Consider the following 26,792-nt stretch of genomic DNA (forward strand, 5'->3'; position numbering starts at 1 on the left):
ACAAGATTTGCTTTCAGACCACAGCTTAAAATAGCAGAAAGATTGATTGCTGGCAAAAGATGACACATACTTCTCAGACCAAAAAAAAGCCGGGCGGTGGTGGCATATGCCTTTAATCCCAGCACTTGGGAGGCAGACACGGGCAGATTTCTGAGTTCGAGGCCAGCCTGGTCTACAGAATGAGTTCCAGGACAGCCAGGGCTATACAGAGAAACCAAAAAAAAAAAAAAAAAGAAGAATAAATCCAACGAATTAATCATTTGGGGATACTGTTGATCAGAAAACTACTATTAGAATTTGATTCAAAATCTCTTTCATCTTTTCTAAGCACTCCCCACCTACTTACCTTCCTCTCTCAAAAAAATGTTCTTTACACTGTACTAAAATACATCCTGTTTGTATCTCTAGTTAGAAGAGTCAGTCTATCATGTCATAATTGTATTCTTCATTCCTACAGTGAGTTCTTTAGAGCAATGAACACATCTTACAATACCACCTAGTCAGTGAGGGGCTGTGAAATGTCCAGCTGGGGATGGAGCTCAGAGGTAGGACACTTGCTAACATATACGAGGCCCTATGCTCACTCCCCAGTACCACACGAAGACTTACATTTAAAAAATTTTAGTCTATAGAGAATTATGCCAAATACCTACAAACCAATATATTGTTTTACTCACAAATGCTTTAGGACAGTGAAAGATATCTAAGAGGATATATGCCAATTTATGTCTGGAGAGGAAATGTTTACACAATCGCAATACATCACAATGAGAGTACACTGTATAGTACTGGTATGATTTAAAGTAGAATCAAATGATTAAAATCTAGCACAGACAAGTAGGGAGGAAAGGGAGAAAAGAAAATCAGAATTTTCCAGAACAAGGAAAGAAACCAAGCTGACTTAATTCCCTGGAATTTTTTTTTTTAATATTTTTTTGGCTCTGTTATTTTTTTTTAAAAGATTTATTATTATATGTAAGCACACTGTAGCTGTCTTCAGACACACCAGAAGAGGGCACCAGATCTCATTACGGGTGGTTGTGAGCCACCATGTGGTTGCTGGGATTTGAACTCAGGACCTTTGGAAGAGCAGTCAGTGCTCTTAACCGCTGAGACATCTCGCCAGCCCCAATTCCCTGGAAAATTTTCTACACAGAACAAAAATCTCTATTTCCCACCACGTTTTTTGAATTTTGTGTTTTACTGAAAAATGTTTCAAATCAATATCATGTCTTTCATGTGTAATGTGACACCAAAGATTTGATTCATCTATCAACCTTGGAGTTAATCAAATTTCAAAGACTTTGCTATTTAAAGTTTCCTTTTGTGGCTATTACAAAGTCCAATTTAAAAAAAAAAATCACTGCCAAATAAATCATACAAATCTCATTTGTTATTTTTTTTTAACTCAACAACTATTTTTAAGCTTACTAATTCCTAAACATCAAAGTGGTAGAAGATGTTGAAATAGTAGGGCTAGATTATCTCAGAGATAAAAACACCCCACTTTGATATACAGCACATAGTAGTTCCTTAATACATTTTCTAGTGGTGGACAGTCGATCTATTTCCATAACCTTCCAAAACTGAGTAGAAAACATCTAAAGTTGAATTGAACAACATTACTCCTGAGTGAACTCTGGTTTTATTTTGCTATTACTTCTATTTAATTAATGGTGCCTCCATATTCCTCAATTCCCCAGTTTGAAACCTGGCTGATCTCTTTACCTGATGACTTGATCCAACTTCTCCACAGCATTAGTAACTTTCCAATCTGAGTTACCACCACCTTAAATTAAGACTTTAGTTCTAGTAGTTAGATTACTAAAGTTTTTTTTTTTAAATATCTTTAGAGTTCTTTTTTTGTCTCTAATCCTACTTAAAATATATCACTGCTAAATAAATCCTTATGCTATGCTTTTATCCCTAAAGTACAAAAGCCTGTGTTAGGGTTGGGTGTGGTGGCCCATGCCCTTCATCCCAGCACCTGGGAAACGGGGGCAAGTGGATCTCTGTGAGTTCCAGGCCAGCCTAGTCTACAGAGAAAGAAAAACAAAAGAGCTGACTTCATCATCCTTGTCAGTTCTTGACACATAGACCCCTCTAGCTAACTGATATCCTTCCTGCCAGCTCCATTTCCTATGCCCATTCTCCTAAGTCATGAGCCATGTACTGCTAAGTCATCCCTTCTGAGATGCTATGTGTTCTTACCTTTACCTTCTATATGCTTCTCTGTGTAGCCCTGGCTATCCTGGAACTCACTCTCTAGACCAGGCTGGCCTCAAACTCAGAAATCTGCCTGCTTCTGCCTCCCAAGTGCTGGGATTAAAGGCATGTGCCACCACTGCCTGGCGATCAGTTACTTTTTTAATAGTTATTTTTCAAAATTATTTTCAAAGGCTTTATCTGTGAAAAGCACTTGTAAATGAGTTTAAACTCACTTGGTTCATTTCTGATATAACATACTCTACATTATTTAGACATTCTCCCATTAAGTAGACTTTATCTAACTGACAGCTATAAAAGAAACACAACTGCAATGCATCATTTCCATACATGTATCCTTATGAACTGATGTAAGAATTAACCTCTGGTTATGTACCCAGAAAAAGGAGTGTAGGTCAAAGCAAATTTTATCAATGAACTACTATGAACAATGAAGTACTGAATTGCTCCCCTAAATGGTCAGAATAGTCAACACCCTTTGATGTTCTATTTTATTATGTCTCAGTCAAGATTTTGCTTTCTAATATTTACTAGCCTGATGGGCATAACTTAAAACCTTTTTAACTTTAGCTCTCACTCATTACTAAGTAATCTGAACATCTGCGTGTGTTTCCACTCTTCTGCAGATGCCCTGTTTGTTTCCTTTGCATCCACTGGACGGAGTTCTACATTCTTTCTGTACATTTCTTTCTGAAGACGTTCCATTTATATTCTAGATAGTAATTCACAGTCAGGATTAGTCACTATAACAATCTTTCCCACAACTGTTTTAACATTGACTATGTATCTGCTTAACTGAACCCATTATTTTATGTGACTGAATTAATCCATTTTTTTCATCTGTGGCTTCATACTTTTGAGTTGCTGTTCAAGAAACACTACCTCACTACAGACTACATATCCCTTATTTGAAATGCTTAGAACTAGAAGCATTTAAATTTTTTAAATCTTTGCATATATATACATATGTATATATAAATGTTATTTTTGAGCCAGAAAGAAAAACAAGATCCTGTCAGCTGGAGGAAATGTGATGGAACGAGTCATATACTAAACGAACGAGCCAGAAAGAGATGTACAAGTGTTACATGTTTTACCTTCATAACTGGAAGCTAGAATTAAAAAAGAAAAGTATACATCCTGAGAGCCATTAGTAGGCCATGGGACTGGACAAAAAGAAAAAAAGCAATCAGTATAAGAAGCAAGGTTGAGGAATGCTATGACTATGTGCAAGATACACATGGAGCTGGAGATAGCTCAGTGATAAAGGAAGATTTGCTGTTCTTACAGAAAACTAGGGTTTAGTTTTTAGCACCGACATGGTAGCTCACAACTGTCTGTAGGCACACACATGGTGCATAAACATGCATGTAAAACACTCATAGACAAAATAAAGCCAAAAGATAACACATATGCAAAAGCCTCAATGAAAGTCATTAATTGTGGTGGCTAGTTTTATGTCACCTTGACAAGCTAAAATCATCTAAGAAGAGGGAACCTAAATTAAGGAAATGTCTCTATAAGTTCAGGCTATAAGAAAGCCTGTAAAGGGGCTGGCTGGCAAGATGGCTCAGCGGGTAAGAGCACTGGCTGCTCTTCCAAAGATCCTGAGTTCAAATCCCAGCAACCACATGGTGGCTCATATGAATGAAGCAAGCAGAGGTCCTAAAAATTCAATTCCAAACAACCACATGAAGGTACACAATCATCAGTACAGCTACAGCGTACCCAAATAAATAAATAAATAAATAAATAAATAAATAAATAAATAAATAAATAAATCTTCAAAAAAGAAAGCCTTAAAGGCATTTTCTTAGTGACTGATGAGGGAGGACCCAGTCAATTGTGGATGGTGCCATCCTTGGGCTGGTGGTCCTGGGTTATATAAGTGAGCTGAACAAGCCATGAAGAGCAAGCAGCACGCCTCCAGGGCCCTGGCATCAGCTCCTGCCTTTAGGTTCCTGCCCTGTTTGAGTTTCTGCCCTGACTTCCTTTGATGATGAACAGTAATTTGGAAGTATAAGCCAAATAAATCCTTTTCTCTACAACTTGCTTTTTTAAGGGTCATGGTGTTTCATCATTGCAACAGAAATCCTAAGACAATGAAATATTAAAATGTTAAAATTACAATTATGCAAAAGCAAAAACACAAAAGAAATCATGCTCATCAGTTAGAACTTATTTAAATAATTTAAAGGAAGAATTTGTATGTATGTGTATATGTGTGTGGGGTATGCAAGTGTGTATAGGTGTGTACATGTGCACATGTATGTGCATGAGTGTGGATGAAGAACCTAAGGGATTGAACTTAGGTCCTCATGCTTGCAAAACAAATACTGTGAGTACTCTCATAGACCCTCACAAATCTGTTTCAAGCATAACAGAGGTTTTTCAAATAATAAATGGATATACCACAGTACATTATCATCAAATATAATAAACTGTTTTTCTTTTTTTCTTTTATAAATAATAACAGGTTATTATCACTTTATATCCTAAAGCTGGCATCAAATTCATACCAAACCACCTACTTCAGCCTTCCTCCTAAATGTTGGATTACAGGTGTAAGCCAATAACCCTAACTTTTAAACATTCAAATACCAAGGATGGATTCTAGCAATTACCAGGAACTATTAACTGAGTTTCAGTACAATATTGTTATCTGTCTTCTATTATAACAATAAAAGTGGAGAAGGTGGGAATATAGTCTCTTGATTTTTTTTTTGTTCAAATGTAGAATTTCTAGCAGAATATTTATATTTATCATTAAAACAATTTCTTAGCTTTATAAGACATGATACTAACATAACTAAAATATATAACATTTTTGAAGTGGAGCTTCTGGCTTCTTTGGAAAGTCAGTTGTGTCGGATAGCATTTTGTTGGGGCAAACACATGAAGGAGTGTTTTCCTAAAGTGGATACAGGTAAAAGGATGTTCTGCTAAAGCAAGCATGTGAAAAGACACATGATGAAGGATTCTTTGCTAACGACACACATGTAGTGGTTCACTTTACATTGCCTAGCTGAGCTCTGTTTGTTGTGACTCCATAGAGATAAATGCACCAAAACACTTCTGGTGGTGTTCTGGCGACTTCTTGCCACTTCCTCAGACTCATGCTAATCAGCAGAGTGATGTCAGGGCAGAGTGATGTCAGCTGATGCAGACTCATGTGGAATTTTGCTAAGATAGACTCACATGCTGAAGCAAGACCCATGGAGGACACATGATGTTTGAAAGAAAGTATAAATAGGACCCAACAGACTATGAGAAGGCTTGTATAGCAAGCTTTGCAACGCTTCTTGGCCTCACCCTTTAGCTTCATTGAGAGACATGGCAAAGAATTTCTCCTGGCCTAATCACTTCTAAGGATTTGGCTAAGGCCTTGGCATTTCTGCTGGCTCATGTCACTGCTGATGAATGAATGAATGAATGAATGAATTTTTTTTTTCAAGACAGGGTTTCTCTGTGTAGTCTTGGCTGTCCTGGAACTCACTCTGTAGACCAGGCTGGCCTCGAACTCAGAAATCCACTTGCCTCTGCCTCCCAAGTGCTGGGATTAAAGGCGTGTGCCACCACCGCCCCAGTGCTGATTTGTGTTTGCTATCCTGACACTACTGAACTGAACTGCTGGTATATTCATGAAGCATTTGCAAGTGGACTGAACTGCTATTGCTGACCTGTGAACTGATCTGCTGATTTCCTGACAACGCAGATTGGATTTGCTCCAAAGAACAATTTCTAAACAGGTTCACTTCCCCTAATAATCTTTCTTTTCCACTACCTCTGGTGGGTGGTGGGGTAGAAGGTAGGTTAAAGTATTTAAGAACTATCATTAAAAGTAGGGCTGAGAAAATTTTAAGCTTACGCATTTAAAATTTTAAATTATACTATTTACTATGTGTATGTATGTATGTATGTATGTATGTATGTATGTATGTATGTATGTAGATAGGTGCATGTGCCATAGCCTGCATGTGGAAACCAGGGGACAACTTGTAGAAACCAGTTCTCTCTTCCTGCCATGTGGGTCTCAGGTAATCAGGCATGGCAACAGGGGCCTTTACCCACTAAGCAACCTTGCCAGCATTTTGTTTGTTTGTTTGTTTTAGATGGGGTCTTACTGTGTAGCTCAGGCTATACTGGAACTTGCTATGTAGACCAGATGATCTGGAACTCAGACATCCACCTTCCTCTGCCTCGATGCAAGGATTAAAGGAGTGTGCCACTATACTAGGCCAATTAGCCCAACATTTTAACTTAAAAAGAATGTTTAAGAAAATAATTTTGGGGCTGGAGAGATGGCTCAGCTGTTAAGAGCACTGACTGTTCTAAGTTCAAATCCCAGCAACCACATGGTGGCTCACAACCATCTGTAATGAGATCTGACACCCTTTTCTGGTGTGTCTGAAGACAGCTACAGTGTACTCATACACAAAAATAAATAAATAAAGCTTAAGAAAAAAAAGAATTTTGGAAAGAAAGTTTAAGTAAATGGAGCTAAGTTTTACCTAACCTTCAGTGGCTTCCTTTCATTAACAAGTTTAGTCTGGGGAAGGGAGAATTCTTGTAAAATATATTATTCTTTTTTCTTTCCAGAACTTCAAACTACAGTGTAAAATTAAAAATTTATCTGGCAATTATTCTGAAAATGGAACTTGTCTGAGTATGTTGAGTCTTATAGAAGGCTACAGCCTACCTTCCCACTCTTACTTCAACTAGCACTGCCTACATCTTAATACCATCGTCATGTGGTACACAGACTGTAAACTCTAACTTAATGAACAAGTATTACATTTCTATATTTAAAGACCTTGAAGAAATTTGTAACAGTCTACTTAGGTTCATTCCCATACACATTTAGCTGGACAGACTTGAGGTCCTATTTCTTTCTTTCTTTTTTTTTTTTAAAGATTTATTTATTTATTTTATGTATATGAGTACATCATTGCTCTCTTCAGACACACCAGAAGAGGGCATCAGATATCATTACAGATGGTTGTGAGACACCATGTGGCTGTTGGGAATTGAACTCAGGACCTCTGGAAGAGCAGTCAATGCTTTTACCCGCTGAGCCATCTCACCAGCCTTCTAACATATACGAAGTTTAGTTGTTGTGACCACTCACCTCTTTAAAAATACAGACCCTGTTTTAGATGTACATACATATTAAACCTGCTCTCTTACCAAATGGTCATTTCCTTTCTTTTTTATATATTTAAAAAATGTACTTATGTGCATAAGTGTTTTGCCTGCATGTATATCTGTGCATCATGTGTTACCTGGTGCCAAAAGAGTGTTGGATCCCTCAGGAATGGAGTTACAGATGGTTGTGAGCTACCTAAAGCAGCCAATGCTTTTAACTGCTGAGCCATCTCTCCAGCCATAAAATAGCCACTTCAAATCAAAATAAACCAAACAAACAAAAAAGTAGATGAAGCTAACTCATACACCCAAAAGCAGAAAATAAGTGTAGAGAGCAAGTCTGCAAGAAGCTGACTCACAGCGTGACTCACAGCATTTCCTGGGGATCTCGCCAAGAGAAAGCTCTGACTACAGAGCAAGCTTCTTTGGCTAGGATACCTATTATAGTATTGTTAATGCCTTACTGTTATATATCTGTATATGTGGCATAAGAACCAGAAACACCTCATGCCCAAGAGTTATTGGAAAACCAGTCACTTAAAAAGAAGATAATTTTGACATTCATTATAGAAGGTAGCAACACAATCTTTACATTAGAAAGAAACAATTTGATGTAGCTTTATCCATTTTGAAAAGGTTAGCTAGAACTAACTGCTGCATTTTGACCCTTAGCTCTTTTGGTAATATTCAGAAGGAATTGAAAAAAGGCCCATGGTGACCCATGTCTGTAACGCCAGCACTTAGACTGAAGTAGAAGGCACTACCTAACAGCAACACAAAAGACATGCTCAGAATGCTGGGCCAGACTTCAAACATGTAAACATGACTCAAACCTTTTTGTTTTGTTTTTGTTTGACGGTGCTTTCAATTTCATAAGTGGATATTCAAATATATATTGCACATACAAATAATCACTATGTAATAATATATGGAAAGAATCTATTGCTCTTTTCAGAGGTCCAGAGTTCAATTCCCAGCAACCACATGGTGGCTCATAACCATCTATAATGTGATCTGATGCCCTTTTCTATTATGCAGATAGAGAACTCATACATAAGGTGAATAAATCCTTTTAAAAAAAGAATCTATTGCACATATAAATATATGCATATATAATCATATATCACATACATACTCATATAATACTATACATGTATGATATATAATATGTTATAATTTAATCAGATTTTATGTCTTTTCCAAATATTTTTACTTTAGATTTTCCTTAACTATATTCACAAGTCTTTGTTTGTTCTTACAATTCTTTTTATTTTATTAATTCACTTTCCATCCCAATCACAGCCCACCTCTCTCTTCAAGACAGGGTTTCCTTGTGTAGTCCTGGCTGTCTTGGACTTACTCTGTAGCCCTGGCTAGACTTGAATTCAGAGATACACCTATCTCAGCCTCTCAAATGTTGGCATGCACTACCACGACCAATGCTTAAACTTCATTTATTACCACATGAATAACATGTAAGCTCATAGAGAGTGAGACAATCTCAAGGACATCTGAAGATGTTTCTTATCATCTACTGAAGTACAAATTTCAAAACAAATTATCATGTATTCCTGGTCAAAGTGTTACAGGTTATTGTTAAATATGTAAGACAGTCATAACTAATTTACTGTGGCAAAAACAAATAGCAAATAGCTAAACTCCATGGTTCTTACCTGTTCACTCTTCGAGGACACTTGTCTGGTTTGATGTCGACCTCATAGAGGTAGACATCGATCTTTGGGATTTCAACTTGAAAACAGTTAGCCAACAGTTTAATGGGTTTGCCCATAGTGCCATACCCAGGTCTTCTGGGCACTATGAATAGGGGCTGGGCCCCAGTGGGTCCTGTCAGGGAAGAGAAAAAGTTTCACACAGTTAAAAGCCATATTTATGTAATCTTATAGTAGGTCAGAACTACAGGTACAGCTGATAAATGTTTAAACTTGATCCTGAAAGGTGGCATTATTTCTAACATTTCAATTTCTTTCTTCTCATCTCATTCTCTTCATTAAAAACAAACAACTATGCTCTGGAAAGGAGAGACAGAAGAACAATGCAAACTCAAGTAAGCAAGCGCATATTAGACCCAGGGAGCTGGCACCAACAGTAAAATACATCTAGACTACAGTAAAAACCAAACCCGAAATAAAAATGAAAAAGAAAATAAAAAATACAACTTCAGATAAAAAGTAAAATGGAGGGGCTGGTGAGATGGCTCAGCGGGTAAGAGCACCGACTGCTCTTCCGAAGGTTGTGAGTTCAAATCCCAGCAACTACATGGTGGCTCACAACCACCCATAATGAAATCTGATAACCTCTTCTGGTGTATCTGAAGACAGTTACAGTGTACTCATTTATATTAATAAATAAATCTTAAAAAAAAAAAAAGCTTCAAAAAAAAAAAAGTAAAATGGATACTCTTTGGTTGGTGGTTTAGTCTCTAGGTGCTCTGGGTGGTCCAGTTAGTTGCTATTATTCTTCCTATGGGTTGCAATCCCCTTTAGCTCCTTCAGTCTTTCCCTTAACTCGTCCATTGGGGTCCCCAGGCTCTGTCAGATGGTTGGCTGTATCTGCTACATATGTAGAGGAGGATGTCCTTATCTGAGATCAATGGGAGTGGAGGCCCTTGGTCCTGTTGGAGGCTTGAAGCCCCAGTATAGGGGGATGCTAGAGTGGTGAAGCGGGAGTGGGTAAATGGGTGGAGGACCACCCTCATAGATGCAAAGGGGAGGAGGGAGAGAGGGAATAGGATGAGGGTTTGTAGAGAAGTTACCAGGAAGGGGGATATCATTTGAAATGAAAATGAATAAAATGATTAATAAAAAAAGTAAAACGAAGGCTAGAAAAATGGCTCACTGCATAAACGTGAGGACCTGAAATTAGGTGTGGGGAAAAACCCATGTGAAAGCTAGGTGTGCCTAGAATCCCAGCACTGAAGGTAGAGACAGGAGGTTCCCTGGCACCTGTGTGCCAGCCAGTCTAGCTGAAACCTCAAGCTTCAGGTTCAGTGCGAAAGTATTTCAAAAAATAAGGTGGAGGGGCTGAAGAGATGGCCCAGTGGTTAAGAGCACTTGCTGCTTTTGTAGTGGACTCAGGTTCAGTTCCCCACACCCATATGGTGGTTCACGATCACCTATAATTCCAGTATAAGGGAATCTGACACCTAACTTCCTTGGACACTAGCCATGTACATGGTACAGGCAAAACTCTCACACACATATATATTAATCTTTAATTTAAAAAAAAAAAAAGGTGCCGGGTGGTGGTGGCGCACGCCTTTAATCCCAGCACTTGGGAGACAGAGACAGGTAGATTTCTGAGTTCGAGGCCAGCCTGGTCTACAGAGTGAGTTCCAGGACAGTCAGGGCTACTCAGAGAAACCCTGTCTCGAAAAACCAAAAAAAAAAAAAAAAAAGGTACAGAAGAGACTTAGGAAAAAACATTCTGATATCAGCTATTGGCCTTCACAATTAATCTACACAAACACATATATACATAAGCATAATACACACACACACACACACAGAGTAAAATGTAGACTACTTGGGGGTGGTATATGGCTGAAATCCTAACACTTAGAAACAGAAGGATCAGGAATTGAAGGTCAGCATTAGATACAGTGAGCTAAGAGGTCAACTTGGTTTACATAAGAACTTGTCACAAAAACAAACAAACAAAAATGACAGAAAAAAGGAAGGAAATCAATCTATAATAATAATTAAATGGGAGGCTGGCAAGATGGCTCAGTGGGTAAGAGCACTGACTGCTCTTCTGAAGGTCCTGAGTTCAGATCCCAGCAACCACACATGGCTCACAACCACCTGTAATAAGATCTGACACCCTCTTCTGGTGTGTCTGAGAACAGCTATAGTGAATTATGCCAGAGTGAGCGGGGCCAGAGCAAGTAGGGCCAGAGCTAGTGGGGCCGGCAGAGGTCCCAAGTTCAATTCCCAGCATCCACACACATGATGGCTCACGGCCATCTGTACAGCTACAGTGTACTCATACACATAAAATAAATAAAATAAATCTTTAAAAAAATAAAAAATTTAAAAAATAATTAAATGACAAAATGATAAAAATGAATTATCTAACAAACTGCAAGTATTAAAATTTATTAAATATTTAGTACGTATTAATTTATATATAATATGTATGCATGTAAGTGTGTGTGGGGGGGTAAACACATGGACGTCAGTGGACAACTTGAAGGAGTCAATTGTCTTCTTTTACCATATGGGTCCCAGGGATTAAACTGAAGTGGTCTAGCTTGTCAGTAAGCACTTTTACTCACTGAACCATTTCACTGACAAATTGGAAGTTTCAAGCAACACTGATTTTATTTAAATGAAGAAAACAACTTAAATCAATGCCAGATCTTTTTTTAAAGGAATCACCAGAAGACATTAAAAAGAATCATAACAATAAATTTGACAGTGATGAAACAGGCAAATTACCAGGAAAAGACAATTTACTGATACACAATAGTATCTGAAATGTCAATAGTTCTCTGCTGGTAGAAATAGAAAATGGCACACTATAGCCACTCTTGAAGCTGGAGAGATGGCTCTGTGGTTAAAAGCACTGGCTACTTTTCCAATGGACCAAGGTTTGAGTCTCAGTACCCAAGTGGCAGCTCATACCCTATCTCTATAACTCCTGTTCCAAAGGATCTGATACCCGCTCTGGCCTCAACAGATGATGGGCACATACATGTTGTACAGAGGCAAAACAATCATACACACAGAGATAGCTTAGGTAGGTAGGTAGATAGGTGAGTACATACGTACATACATACTTAAAGTGGAAAAATTAGCAAAAGTGGGCTAATTTTATGGGCTGGAGAGATGTCTAAGGTGTTAAGAACATAGATTCTCTTACAGAGGATTCCAGTTCAGTTTCCAGCATGCATATTATGTTGCTCACAACTACCTATAATCCTAGCTCCAGAGATCTGATACCTTCTTCTGGCCTCTGTGGACACCTATACTTATATGTGCATGTACTTATATACATGCTGCCACAGGACTCACACATACATGTACACATAATTAAAATGATCTTAAAAAATAACAATAGTATATGATACAATAAGTCTTTACATTTTTGTTTTGTTGAGAATCTTCTATTATTAGTAGTTTGTCTGTGGAAGGGCGTACTATATATGCTTGCTATAGTACATGTGTGGAGGTTGGAGGACAACTTTCAAGAGTCACTTCTCTCCTTTCACCATATGGGTCCCAAGAGTTGAACTCAGATCCTTAGACTTGGTGGCAAATGCACTTAATCTAATAGACTCTGACACAGGCACTTGCTATATCAATGTTGGGATTATATGATCCAGTAGTTCTACTTTAGGGGAGGGAGGTATATGAATGTGTATTTGTATGTGTTTTAAGAATTTAAAGGAAAAAACTTGAACAGAGATAATTTAACATGCATATTTATTAGAGCATTATTTACAACAGCAAAAGGATAAAAAGCAACTTAAATGTTATGGGTGTATGAATAGGTGTGGAAGATACACGTAATGGCAAAGTATTCAACCTTAGAAGAAATTCTTGACACATATTACAATATAGCCCAACTTTAGGTTTAGGACATAATGTTAAATGAAATAGCCAGTTACAAAAAGACAAACACTGTGCTACCACCTTGTATGAGATATGTATGACTTATATAAAAAAATCAGAGAGAGCGCCAGCTAGACGATTCAGTGGTAAAGGCACTGCTGCTAAAGCTCACAACCTGAGTTTGATCCCCAAGACCCACAGGGTGGAAGAACAGAATCAACTCTGCAAGTTGCCTCTTATGGGTGGCATCCTCCCCAGACACAGAATAAGAAATAAACAGTCTTTTGCTTTGTTTTAAAGACAGGCAGAAGAAAGGTGGTGCACGCCTTTAACTGAGCAGTCAGGGGGCAGAGGCAGACAAATCTCTAAGTTGGAGAGCAGCCTGGTCTCCAACAGAGTGAGTTCCAGGGCAGCCAGAGCTACTCAGAGAAACCCTGGCTCAAAACAAACAAACAAACAAACAAACAAAAACAAAACCTAGCCAAACAACAGGAAAAAATGTAGTTGTTAGGGGCTACGGCAGGAGCCAAGGGAGTCAGTTTCAGTTTTCCAAGATGAAAAGAGTTCTAGTGACTACTTGCACAACAGTGTGAATGTACTTTATCACTAGTGAACTGTACATTTAAGTATGCAGAAGATAAATTTAAAGATTTATTTATTATATGTAAGTACACTGTAGCTGTCCTCAGACACACCAGAAGAGGACGTCAGATCTCATTATGGATGGTGTGAGCCACCATGTGGTTGCTGGGATTTGAACTCAGGACATTTGGAAGAGCAGTCAGTGCTCTTAACTGCTGACCGATCTCTCCAGCGATAAATTCAATGGTATGTGTATTTTACCACAGTTGAAAAAAAAAAGTCTAGCTGAGGATGGTGATACACTTCTGGAAAATGCTTATTGAATATTGACTTTAATGTGTCTTCCATCATGTATAGTTTTAATTTCATTAAAAAAAATTTCTTTTTCTATTTTGGTTGAGAATATTTTTGTGTTTTAATAGCATTAAAATTTAGGTTCTTATATTTATTTACTTACTTATGTGCATATCATGGAACACTTATGGAAGTCAGAAAACAGTGGAGTCTTGGGGATTGACCTCTGGTCGTCAGGCTTAGTGACAAGCACCTTTACTAACTGAGCCATCTCACTAGCTTACCTGTGCATTTTTTAATAATTTCATTTATATATTGAGACAGGGTTTCTCCACATGGGTACTGGGAATCAAACCCAGATCCCCTAAAAGAGCAGCCAGTGCTCTTATTCACTGAGCCATCTCTCCAGGCCTCAAATTATGGAAATTTTTGTTTTAATACTCATAGAATACCTGCTCTACCAATCTTATTTCTAGGCAGTGCTGAACTAGTATTCAAAGATCTGTGTACTATGTACTAAGATACTTGCCAAAGTTTTATTCATAATGAAGAAAAAGTGGGAAAAAATCTAAACTGCCTCCTATAAGACTGATTAACATATTAAAAATTAAATGTATATACCCATAAAAGTTATCATTGCTGACACATAGGTATAAATAATGACATGGTGAGAATACTCATGATACATGATTTAATAGGAAAGGTAGAGGCAAAAACAACATGACAAACAGGTAAACTTTTTTTCTCTCCTCACTGTCCCCAACCCCACAAGATTTCTCTGTGTAGTCCTGGCTTTCTTAGAACTTGCTCTTTAGACCAGACTGGCCTCAAACTCACAGAATTCCTCCTGCCTCCAAAGGTGTATACCACCACTGCCAGCAACATTTTTTGCTTTAAGGTCAGTACCTCTATTCTTGCTCTGGGATTACAAGCAACCACCACCATGACAACTGATAGTTTTATGTGAAGGTTAGGATACTATTGTTATATAATGTTATTTTTACATTCCTTTATAGTTTTGCTTTTTTTTGGGGGGGGGGGAGATGTTTCGAGACAGGGTTTCTCTGGGTAGCTCTAGCTGTCCTGGAACTCACTCAGTAGACCAGGCTGGCCTCAAACTCAGAAATCTGCCTGCCTCTGCCTCCCAAGTGTTGGGATTAAAGGCACACGCCACTACTGCCTGGCTAGTTTTGCTTTTTAAAACAAGGAATATGTATTTATTGGTCTATAATTAAAAGTGTTTCTGTTTCAGGAAAGTAAATATATTAAGTTCATCTCCAAATTTAACAGAATGAAATGCCTGTGATTTTATGCCTTTGAACTTATACTAGTACACATTAGTATGCAACTTCTAGTAAGCTCCTAATCGCTAGTTTCAAATTCCATTTATTCAAACATAAACTCATCAAGAAAGACAGTGGTTGTAGTCACATTCACTCTATCTAAACAATCACTTACACAATATTAAACCTGTCAAGGGTTAACTGCCTCAGGTGTTACTATAAGGTGAAATCTTTTAAAGAATTTTCTCCCTTGAAAATAAGAGTAAATATTAATATTAATAGATTTTGCAATCTATTCATTAACTATTTTTAAAATTCAAATAGATATTATATATAACTTATATTATTAGAAGACTTAGAAATCAGAAGAGTAGCAAAATAGTATTAAACTATAAAATAGTACATGAATTTATTAATTATGAATTTTTTCTTGCAAATTTCCTTCTAAATATGAAAAAATATAAAAATATTTCATTTATTCATGTTTACATTACATAAATTATTTCTGATTTCCCAAGAATTTGAAAATTATAAAAAGAATAAAATAAGTATATGATATAAAATGAATACTTCCAGATTATTTTATTAAGCTGACATTCTAGACAAATGTATGAACCCAAACCATAAAATCAATATAAATATAAACTATATTATATATAAAAATAAACTAATATACATGAATACTAACATATTAAGTAAAATTTGACCAAATTAAAGGAATAGCCTCTATTTCTTTTCACTCATTTTAACTGTTTGTTTATCAATTCACAGGAATCCACATTTATAATGTAAGACAAGCATTAGTTGTTTGAATCTCAATAGCCTTTTTTTTAAAGTATTGGCTGGCCAAAGTCAGTCATTAATATTAACACAGATAATGGCAGAAAACCACAGAAACTCCAAATACAGAAAGGCTGTTCATGCATCCTAACAGCATAATCATTATGGCAGAAAAACACAGAATATTCTTTCTCACATCTGTTCTGTTAATGAGCCAAGAGTGAGGGCCTATGAGTATTCCAGAGAAGTGAATTAGAAGGTAGGAATGTCTGGTAAATGTTATTCAACCTAGCTCTCTGAAACTAAAAAGGACTAGAAACAAAATCAGTTGTGAATAAATTATCGTTTTAGCTTTACTTTCCTGAAAACAGATCTATAATTTTGGCCTTTTTTCTCTTCTATTTTAAATATTTAAAACAAATTACATTTGAGTGCTATAAAAGAAGGTTTTGTTAAACTAACAAAAACACTGACTTCAGTTTATCTTTCAGGTAGAGTATCCTAAGAATTTAGAAACCAAATGAATCTAGATATTTATATTATAAAGTAAAATAATTTTCAGCTAGAATCCAACAGCTAAAGACAATTTGGCAAGAACTTCTCTCTGAGCTAGGGTTTTTCCATATACAAGAGAGAACTCTTCCAGGAACTCTCCCCTTTATAGGGCCCCAGGCTTCTTGGCATGCTGTTTGCCCGGGCTTACGGAACCAAACAAATACAGCGTTCCCAATGAAAAATATAAACTAACATACATGAATACCAACTTATTAGGCAAAATTTACCCAGAAAATAAAAGGAAATAGCATCTATTTATCTTTTCATTCATTTTAGCTGTTTTTCAAGGCAGCTTTCTTATGATTGACTAGTTTCTAATTTGACTTTTAAAAGTAAAAATTGGTTGTGTCATAGTGACAGGCTCATGGGTGTTTATAAATATTTTCTTTATGTTTATAAGACTACATTTTAAGTTAAATATGTTTTATTTTGTTTTGTTTTCACTTCTTCTATAAAGTCCAACATTTTTGAGACAGGGTCTCATTATATAGTCCTCACTAGCCTCAAACTCACTATGTAGACTATGCAGTCATAAACTCAAAGAATGGCCAGGCAGTGGTGGTGCACGCCTTTAATCCCAACACTTGGGAGGCAGAGGCAGGCAGATTTCTGAGTTTGAGGCCAGCCTGGTCTACAGAGTGAGTTCCAGGACAGTCGGGGCTACACAGAGAAACCCTGTCTCAAAAAACCAAAACCAAAAAATTCAAAGAACTTGCCTCCCCCTTCAGGGTGCTGGGCTCCACACTGGGCTGTAAAGTCTTTATTTAATAAAAAAAAAGTGAGTTGATTATATTCAAGTTCATTATATACATATATAAAATGTTATACTATAACCAACTATTTTACATATTATAAACATAATTTCTTTAAAAGAAGAAAAGTGACATTTGTCTCCTTTTTAATATTCTCTCAGAGTACCCTGTCATTGATAGAAAAATTAAATTCTAAAACAATAATCAAAATAACCTTGTATTTTTTTTTAATTCAAGCTGCCAGTTTTAAGTAGCAAATTCTAAAATGTTATAAAAGCCATTTCAGGACAGCAGCAACAAAACAAAATTTTAAGTGGTAATACTGTAGGAAAAAAATAGTTTAGTACTTCCAAACTCATAACTACCACACAAAGGGGCAATATGTCATTGTTGCCCTCAAAACAAGCCATAAACATAAAATTTTTATAATAATGATTACTTCCCAAAGTAATAAGTTGTTTTAAATACTAACCTGAGAATCTGATGGCACTGTGTATGTCAGCTATTTTGAATCTCTAACTCTAAACCTCCTCTTCAAATCCTCCCTTTTATTTTGATATGGAGTCTCACTTTGTAGCCCAGGATGGCTTCCAAGTCACATTTCTCTCTCAGGCTTTCAGAAGGCTGAGATGACAGGAGTTCTACATCATACAGGACACCGAGTCTCATTCCTGATTCACTTCCAGCTTCCTCTACATCCAGCTTTTGTTCTTCTGAGATCTTTGTTTCCCTCCCCATACGCTTTGTTTGTTTTTTAATTGCGTGTGGCTGGTTGGGACAACTTTTGGGAGTCAGTTCTCTCCTTGCATATGAGATCTGGATCAGGCTTGGTTGCAAGTACCTTACTTTTACAACTGCTTCTGACTCAAAACATTTTCATCAATAAAAGAAATACAGGGCTCTAAGACAAAATTAAATGTTTAACTTAAAACGACTGGAGAGATGGCTCAGCAGTTAGAGAACTTCCTGCTCTTCAAGAGGACCAAGGTTTGGTTCTCAGCACTTACAAATGGCTGCTCACTACACTCTAATTCCAGTTCCAGGGGAGTCAATGCCCTCTTCTGGCCTCTGTGAGTACTAGGCACACACATGGTGTAAGTGATACATGCAGTCAAACACTCATAAGGTAAAAGTAAATAATACTATCAGCCATGACAACTCTACTTACATATTAGTAATATATGATAAAAGTAAATGGTTTCCCTCCGTGAGCCTTTTCACCTCCAGTGCTGGGGATAGAATTTGGAATATGCTAGGAAAGCAATCCATAACTGAAACACCCATCTTCACATAGATTGTTAGAGAATTTACATTTAAGTATAATTCCTTTCTGAACAACAGCTGAGCTTTACCTAAAGGTATAAACTAAAGTACTAGGGTTTAAAAACTAGGTAGCATTTAAATGAACATGACCTGATTTTCCTGTTCTCAGTTTATTTAGAAACAAAGCATAGCTCATATTTTTAGCTCAATTGTAATTAGACCAAAAAAAGTTTTATCAGAGGGACCCCTAAGGAATCATAGACATAAATGCCAAATTATTATTTAAAATGAACTATTCCCTTTTTTGTTGTTAAATCGAAGTTCAGGTAGTACTAATTAGTGGACTGTATAGGACAAACTGAAAAATACCTTACAGAGCTAGGCATGGTGGCATACAGATTTAATCTACACAAGAAGACCTACTTCCACAAATAATCCTTGTAATAGTTCATGCAAATAGTAAAAAAAAGAATAAATATTTTTAGTAAGGAATGCTCCATCATTAAATAATTACATGGTATTTATATTTGATATCCTCTATTGCACTAACTAAAAGGAAAAGAGAGTTTGAGAGCCCAAATTTCAGTACTGACCTAATCGACTGTTAGAAAGCATCTATATTTTTTTTTCAAATTTAAGATTTATTATATTGTTTTATGTGTATGAGTGTTTTACCAGCATGTATATATGTCCACCATATGCATAACTGATGCCCTTGGAGGTCAGGAGAGGGCATCAGATACGCCGGGAATGAAGTTATAGTTTTGAGCCATGACCTGGTGCTGGGAACCAAACCTGGGTCTTCTGCTGGAACAGCAAGTGCTCTTAATTGCTGAGCCATCTCTCTAGCCCACATATCTAAAAAAAGTCCAACCAAAATACGTGTCTGTCAAATCTGAATTTAAAACCTAGTAGTCTATTTTCCTAAGTGTGCTTCAATTTCACATTCAATGTAACAATTACATAAAAGTTGCAAGAACAACACAAAACCCTTTCTCCTCTCTCTCTCTCTCCCTCCCTCCCTCCCTCCTTTCTTCCCTCTCTCCCTTTCTCCCTCTTTCCCTCTCTCCTTCTCCCTCCCTCTCTCTCTCTCTCCCTCTCTCTCTCTCAAAAGGGTCTCACTATGTAGCTCTGGCTGGCCTGGAACTCATTAACTATGTAGACTAGATTGGCCTCAAACTCACAGAAATCCACCTGTCTTTGCCTTCCGTGTGTTGAGGTTAAAGGCATGGGTTACCACACCCAGCCAAAAGAATCTTTTTTGATAACAACCTTGAGCCTGATATTAAACAGTCAATCACACATAAACTTCACTAAAGAACACATTTTATGTTTCAAGATGGCCCAGCATGACTGGTAGCATTGTTTTGGTTCTTTTTATTCAATTAACAACAATTTGGTTGTTTTGTTGTTTGTTTGTTTAGACAGGGGTCTCACTAAGTAGCCCCAGCTGGCCTGCAACTCTCTATATAGACCAGGCTGGGCTCCAAATCACAGAGATTGAACCCTCTCTGCCTCCTGAATGCTGGGACCAAGGTGTGAGCAACCATTGCCAAGCTAGTTGATAAATCTTAGCTACACCTACTCTGATGTGGAGACATATCAATTGCTCTATATTTTATCAAAACACCTCCAAAAAGAAAAGGTACATTTTATTTTCTGAGTCCAGCTTAGCTAACTGTATTAGCTGAGTAGTTGGCCTGATATCACAAATAATCAATACATGTCAATATTTTCATGTGAAAAGCCTAAATAGGGGAAATACTCAATTTGGGGGAAAGATCTGCAAAAGTTTTAGGTAGATGATTAACACAACCTTAAATTTCATATTTAGTTTTCCAGGCTTGACAATAGGTAGCTTTGTAAAGATCAGAGAGCTGGAAATAATCAGGTATCTGATAAAGTAAGAGCAGTACAAATATAATGTAAAATGTTAAAGCATGGAAAATACAGTCTGGAAATACACATATTGATAATAAGAGTCTAAAACTTCACAGCCTAGACAAATTTTGCTGTTAAGAAAATATGAGAAAAAATGAAGGGGAAAAATGGTAGAAACTGAGTAGAAAGAAATTCCACATAATAAAGGAAATGCCTTTTTGTATTCGACAACTATGTCCTGAACCTATTTGAAGGCTTTCTATGTTGCTAGTTCTGGGTTTTTTTTTTCCTCTTACATTTGGAGACCTTTCAAATTGGCAAGTTGAGGTAAGAAATTCAAAGACTTGCTAGAACATAATAACAAGACAAGCCCCCCAAATATATCAAAACGATACATTACTGATCTTGTGCATGAAGAGAACTTTCAAACTGGTGACAGCTGGGCAAGCAGCCCATTATGTAACACCTATTTCATGTTACTCTGTCAGTTACTTTAGAACCGCTGACTACTACTTCCTTTTTAAAGACGAGCACTATCCAGGCCAGCTTCCTTTCTCAGGAGACAAATCCTAAATTCCAGATTTCCAGGTATATGACAACTGCTGTTGTAGGGAACAGAAAATAGGGGGAAATAGTGCCAGAATTCTGAAGATCTGCCTTCTACATAAGCAGTGATCCAGACCGACAGGACATCTCCAAGCTCCTCAGAAACTACACATCCCACCGCCACAAACACTGAGAACTAGGGGAGGAAGCAATGCCATCTTGCATCTGACGTTGCCGGAGTACCAATTATAAACTTAACCATACTGGTTATCTCAGAGTATTCTCAAACTACATTAAGAGGTAGCTAAGGGTGATGCCTGACTTGTCCTGCATCCGAGGGACACACGACCCGGTTAAAGGTCAAGCGCACCCCTTACATTTCCAACAAGAATTACAAAAGCAAGGGGAAACTCCCCTATATCTTCAGGGAAAAGCACTCTCGGGGGACGTCATCATACAGATAACCCCAAACTTAACCCCTCCTTGTAGTTTCGCCAACTCAATGACCCCCAAGAGTAGGTGCGGGGCTGTGGAGAGGCCACCCGCGCCGGCCTGAAAACCAGCAACTCCCTCACTAAGTGCACTGACAGCACCTGAAGTGGAAGGAGCAAGGATGCTCAGGGGACAACCTCGGGGTAACGTCCCCACCTGCCCAGTCCTGCAGCTCGACTCACCTGCGGAGCCGATTTCCATTCATGGAGCTGGGGTGAGTGCTACACCGGAGAAAGGTGCCACCACAGGGGCGAGGAGCGGACGCCCTCGGAAAGCGCCGGGCAGAGGAGGCACAGTCAGGAGATAGCCCGCAGCCAGGTAAGAGCGGCGACGGTCCTGCGTGAGGACGCTGGAGCCAGCTCCGGAACTTGCTTCGCCTACAGCTGCTGATGCGGGTAGCTTCCCGCCCCGCCAGCCGCCGCCGCTGCTCGCTCTTCCCGGTCGCCCCCGGAAGTCGCTCGCGTCACTTCCGCTCTCCGCCTCGCGCCCCGCTCTCTTTCTCCCGGTCTGCAGCTCGCCTCCAGCCAGAGCCCAGCGGGAGCAACGTCGGTGGATCTGTGGGCGAGTGAGCCGGTGCCTGGCTGGGGCGGAGCCGCGGATGGGCGGTCGCCCTGCACCCGCTGTGCCTGACGGTGACGATCCCGGGCGAGAGGCCAGCCAAGGACATCCTCCCTCCCAGCTCCGTCTGCCACACCCGCTTGGGGCACCTGCACTAGGCGGTGACCACTAGTTCAATATCGTTTTTTAAACAGATGAACAAGATACGGGACGTTACATGAATACCAGGTGGAATTATTTTTATGTTTAAACTGTTTCCTACTACCCTTGAGGAATCTAAACTACTTTTCGGTGTTAAAAACACCTGCTAAGGGGCCCCAGCCTTTCTCTTCCTTGAGACTCGACCTTTACAGCTAAATTGGTCAGCCTCCATTTTCCCCATACAGTCTGGTGCTTTTCTGCTGACTTGGAACCTTTGGGAGAATAGATCCAGCTCATCAGGCAAATAGTCCATCTTTTAAAAATACTTGGCTTCGTGAAACCAGATACTACTACATGAAAGCTTAGTTAGCAATGATTCTGTATTTTTTCCCCGTGTCCCAATGAATCAGTAATGTTTTGACATGTATTTCTTTTTTAAAGAAAATTGAGAAGGATTTTATTTTCACTATCCCTTCCCTCCCCGTTATGGGTTTTTGGATTAGTCACTTTATCTTTGGATTTTAGGTTCCTCATCAGAAAAACTTAAAGAGCAACATGTACAATACACAGGAGGAAAAAAAAAACCATCCCAAATGTTAGTAACAAAAATATTTACTATAGTTACAATTTTGAAGCACTTAATGTGCTGACTATATAATAAACGTTTAATAAATGAAAGTGACTCCGTGCCACATCTAAAACACCAATTCCGCCTCACTTTCTTCCTGTTGACTGAAAAGAAATACTCTTACCACTTTTAAAATATCAAATCCCCAGATGAATTAGCACATCTTAAAAAGTCATGTTCAAGCTCTGATTATATACAATCCATATCTTGACCTAAGCCCTAAGAATTAAACCTCAAACTTGTGCAAGGACCTATCATACCCTCAATCTCTTGATTCTGGAACTAAATTTTTGAATGAATGCAAGCTTAGCTCGCTTCCAGAAAACATGATGTGTTGACAAACAGCATGGTTTATTTGTTTTAAAATGTGTATGGTGGTGTCTGGTGTCCACGGAGGCCAGAAGAGACTGGCAGATTGCTGGGATTGGAGTTAAGACAGGTGTGAGCAGTTGTGGGTGCTGGGAATCACTCAGGTCCTCTGGGAGAGCAGGCAGGGCTCTTAACCACTGACCCATCTTTCTGAAGGTGCTGTCTTTTTTAACACTGTAGGAAGGTTTGGGCTCCTGGAGTCAATAAAATCCAACAAATGTCTGATGGGTTCCTGTTTGCTTTTGCTATTCACAATCACACCTTTGTAGGGTAGGCCCACATGAAAAACTCATAAAATTTAAAGGAGGGAGGCAAAAAGGTCTAGGAGATTCTTACCAATGAGAAGTTGTATGAGGCTTTCTCCTGACCAAACACTGTTTGGGGGAGAACTGATTTTCAAATGAGTCTTATTTGGGGACATAAAGTTTTGTCTATCTTCTTTTTTTGTTTTTTTTTTGTTTGTTTGTTTTGTTTTTTGTTTTTTGAGACAGGGTTTCTCTGTGTAGCCCTGGCTGTCCTGGAACTCCCTCTGTAGACCAGGCTGGCCTTGAACTCAGAAATCTGCCTGATTCTGCCTCCCTAGTGCTGGGATTAAAGGTGTACGCCACCACCACCTGGCTTTTGTGATGAGCAATGCTTGTTGCTGTCCTTTAAGTGAACATTAAGTAACTATTTGTTGGATGGATGGATGGTTTTCAAGGATAGGGCTCAAGAAGTAGGGTGGCACTGATTGTTCTCAGAAGAAAGAACTATAAAACAGTTCAAAGTCTCAGGTGCAGAGGGATTCCTCTGATTAGTGCATACTGAGCAATGAGCACACCAGCAGCCACCTCAGCCAGACAATGCAAATTTTCTTTAAATACTAGGAGAAAAAAAAAGCATGAACTAGAAAAGTTAGAAAGACAATGAATTTAACTTTACATTAATAAATTGGACATAAAAATGGGAGTTTCGGGATGGAGAGATGGCTCAGTGGTTAAGAGCACTGACTGTTCTTCTGAAGGTCCCGAGTTCAAATCCCCGCAACCACATGGTGGCTTACAACCATCTATAATGAGATCTGATGCCCTCTTCTGGGGTGTTTGAAGACAGCTACAGTGTATTTACATATAAATAAATAAATCTTTTTTAAAAAAATGGGAATTTCTTCCCTATTCAAAATGAAAGCAAGCCATGGATTAAGAAAACAAATATATATTATATATGCCATATATATAATATATATTAAAGATTTATGTATATATATCTCCAACAACTTGTTTCTTGAATTTTATATGCTTTTATAGCTCATTAAGAAAAACAACCAAATTTTAAAATGAGTAAACTATATGAGCAACCTAATAAAAATATCAGGGTAGCATATAGGTACATGGATACATGACAGTCACCAGTGCAAAGCACATTAAAATACCACATACTCGGTGCATTTCAAGGACACTAAACTTCCTGCTTTAACATGTGGTAAGACCTTGAGGCCTATGAGGGAGACAGGGATTTAAGAGTGCTCACTTCTTCCCCATTGCCACTATTATTCTATGGCCCTTTGTGCTTCTGTAATCTACTTCCTGTGTTAGGTAAGACACATCACTAAAATATGACAGACCCTACCCGTTGTTTCTAGAATGACCTGTACTTGGATCACTTGCAACAAACACAATATAAAGCATGGGCTGTATGAACACACGGAGTGAAGGCTCTCTCCTGCCCACCATAAACCAAGGCATCCACCCAACAATCCTTACCTGCTTCTGTCTTGTTAGACATAACTAACCTTCCTAGTCCTTATGATTCAAAGGATAAGTCCCATTAATTTACGTCTTATGAAGAATGACTTTGCTTTACCAGTGGCAATGAGAAAATGAGCCGATGAGACATGAAGCCTGAATTGCTAGGGCACCCAGAAGAAGATTTCTTCGTTTTAGAATGAAACACTGTATGGGTAAAAAGTCCTTCTAACACGGCTGTTTTGAAGGATTGCTTCTTTCATGTTCTCTTCGTATCTTCCAAAGTGTATAAGCCTTCCTCAGCCCTATAGCCAAAACAATGTCTGGGAAATGAGAAACAATTTCGTATTCTAATGCATCATTACTGAAGTGATATTGACAGCAGCCTGGGAAAGCAGGCTTAGAAAAAAACATTTTTTTTAAAAGATTGATTTATTATGTATACAGTATTCTGCCTGCATGTATCCTGCAAGCCAGAAAAGGACACCAGATCTCATAGATTGTTGTGAGCCCCCATGTGGTTGCTGGGAATTGAACTCAGGACCTCTGGAAGACCAGACAGTGCTTTCAACCTCTGAGCCATCTCTCCAGCCCCTGCTTTGAACTTCTAAGTACTATCTTTCATCATAACGTTAACCTCTAAACTCTGACTGCCACAAGATTCTAGAGTCTAAGGCAAGAGATAGCCACCACATTCCTCCTTCCTTTGCCTCATGGTATATCATATGCTACATTATATTTTTACTAATAAGGCAAGAGGGAAGATTGTTCAACCAGTACTAAAAAGGGTATCTAAACATAAACAACCAAAACTTGGGGCTCTAGGACCTGACAGTTAAGTCATGTTAGGTGTCTGTACTGGCTGGTTTTGTGTGTCAACTTGACACAAGCTGGAGTTATCACAGAGAAAGGAGCCTCCCTTGAGGAAATGCCTCCATGAGATCCAGCTGTAAGGCATTTTCTCAATTAGTATCAAGGGTGGGAGGGCCCATTGTGGGTGGTGCCATCCCTGGGTTTTATAAGAAGCAACCACCTGCTAAGTCTTTCAAAATAGAAAAAACAAAAAAACAAAAAAGCAAAAACAAAAACAAACCTGTGTCACTGGGTGGTGGTGGTGGTGCATACCTTTAATCCCAATGCAGAGTTCAAGGTTAATGTAGTCTACAGAGTCCAGGACAGTTAGGGATCTGGTACACAGAGAAACCCTATCTTGAAAAACCAAAAAATAAATTTATCTTATTTCAACCAGGAAGTTCAACCAACTTCAAGTTTTGCAGCTGGAAGGATTCTGGTGTCTAGGCGGCCATATCCCAGAGGAATTTGACAGGTGGTAACCAAAGGCTTAGCGTTATAATTTGCAAAGTCATAACACTTGGCCTCCAGAGGACTGCTAGACCTATTACATGTACACTGTCTACCAGTGATAATTCCTCAGTGGGCTATCTGCCAGAATCCTTCTCTGAGCCATCTTCCGCAGTATTGATAAAATCAGTGTTCTGGTAGTACTAGGGAAGATACCAGACCTTTCAAGCTGAACAACTATGCCACCAGCTTAAGGTACAACCCCAAGAAACCCCTGAAGTTGGGGATGAAAGTACTTGAAAAGATAATTTGCTGACATCTTCTCCTACTTTGCTTACCTGCAGATGCAGGAACATTGCATTTTGGCTTGCTTAAAAAGCTCAGGATTATAGACTCCATCCTGTGGGTTTTTGTTTTGTTGGTTGTTTTGTTTTGAGTCAGAGTCTTACTATGTTGCTCTGACTGACCTGGAACTCACCATATGCATCAGGCTAGCCTTGAATCAGAGATCACCAGCTTCTGCCTCCCAAAGGCTGGGGTTAAAGGTGTATACCACCAAACCTGTCTCAGTATCACTTCTTGATTTGCCCCCTCCATACTCTTGATCTCAGCTCATTTCACTCATCCTCAAATACATCTCTCTTGGTATCTGCCGTAGTCTTGAGATAACAGAATAGAATGTAGTTTCTGTTCCTAGG

General features: G+C 38.5%; 1 protein-coding gene across 1 annotated transcript in view; it reads right to left on the minus strand.

Moving 5' to 3' along the window:
- Nucleotides 1-21,947, minus strand: part of Ago3 (argonaute RISC catalytic component 3) — an 83,304-nt gene extending 61,357 nt beyond the window's left edge. The window contains exons 1-2 of the mRNA XM_031378656.1: nt 21,555-21,947; nt 9,045-9,216 (exon numbers count right to left, since the gene is read on the minus strand). Coding sequence (XP_031234516.1) covers nt 9,045-9,216; nt 21,555-21,573 — 191 coding nt within the window. The 5' untranslated portion in view covers nt 21,574-21,947. The remainder of the gene's footprint in view (nt 1-9,044; nt 9,217-21,554) is intronic.
- Nucleotides 21,948-26,792: the final 4,845 nt, after the last annotated feature.

This window comes from Mastomys coucha, unplaced genomic scaffold, assembly GCF_008632895.1.
Source record: "Mastomys coucha isolate ucsf_1 unplaced genomic scaffold, UCSF_Mcou_1 pScaffold18, whole genome shotgun sequence".
NCBI lineage: Eukaryota > Metazoa > Chordata > Mammalia > Rodentia > Muridae > Mastomys > Mastomys coucha.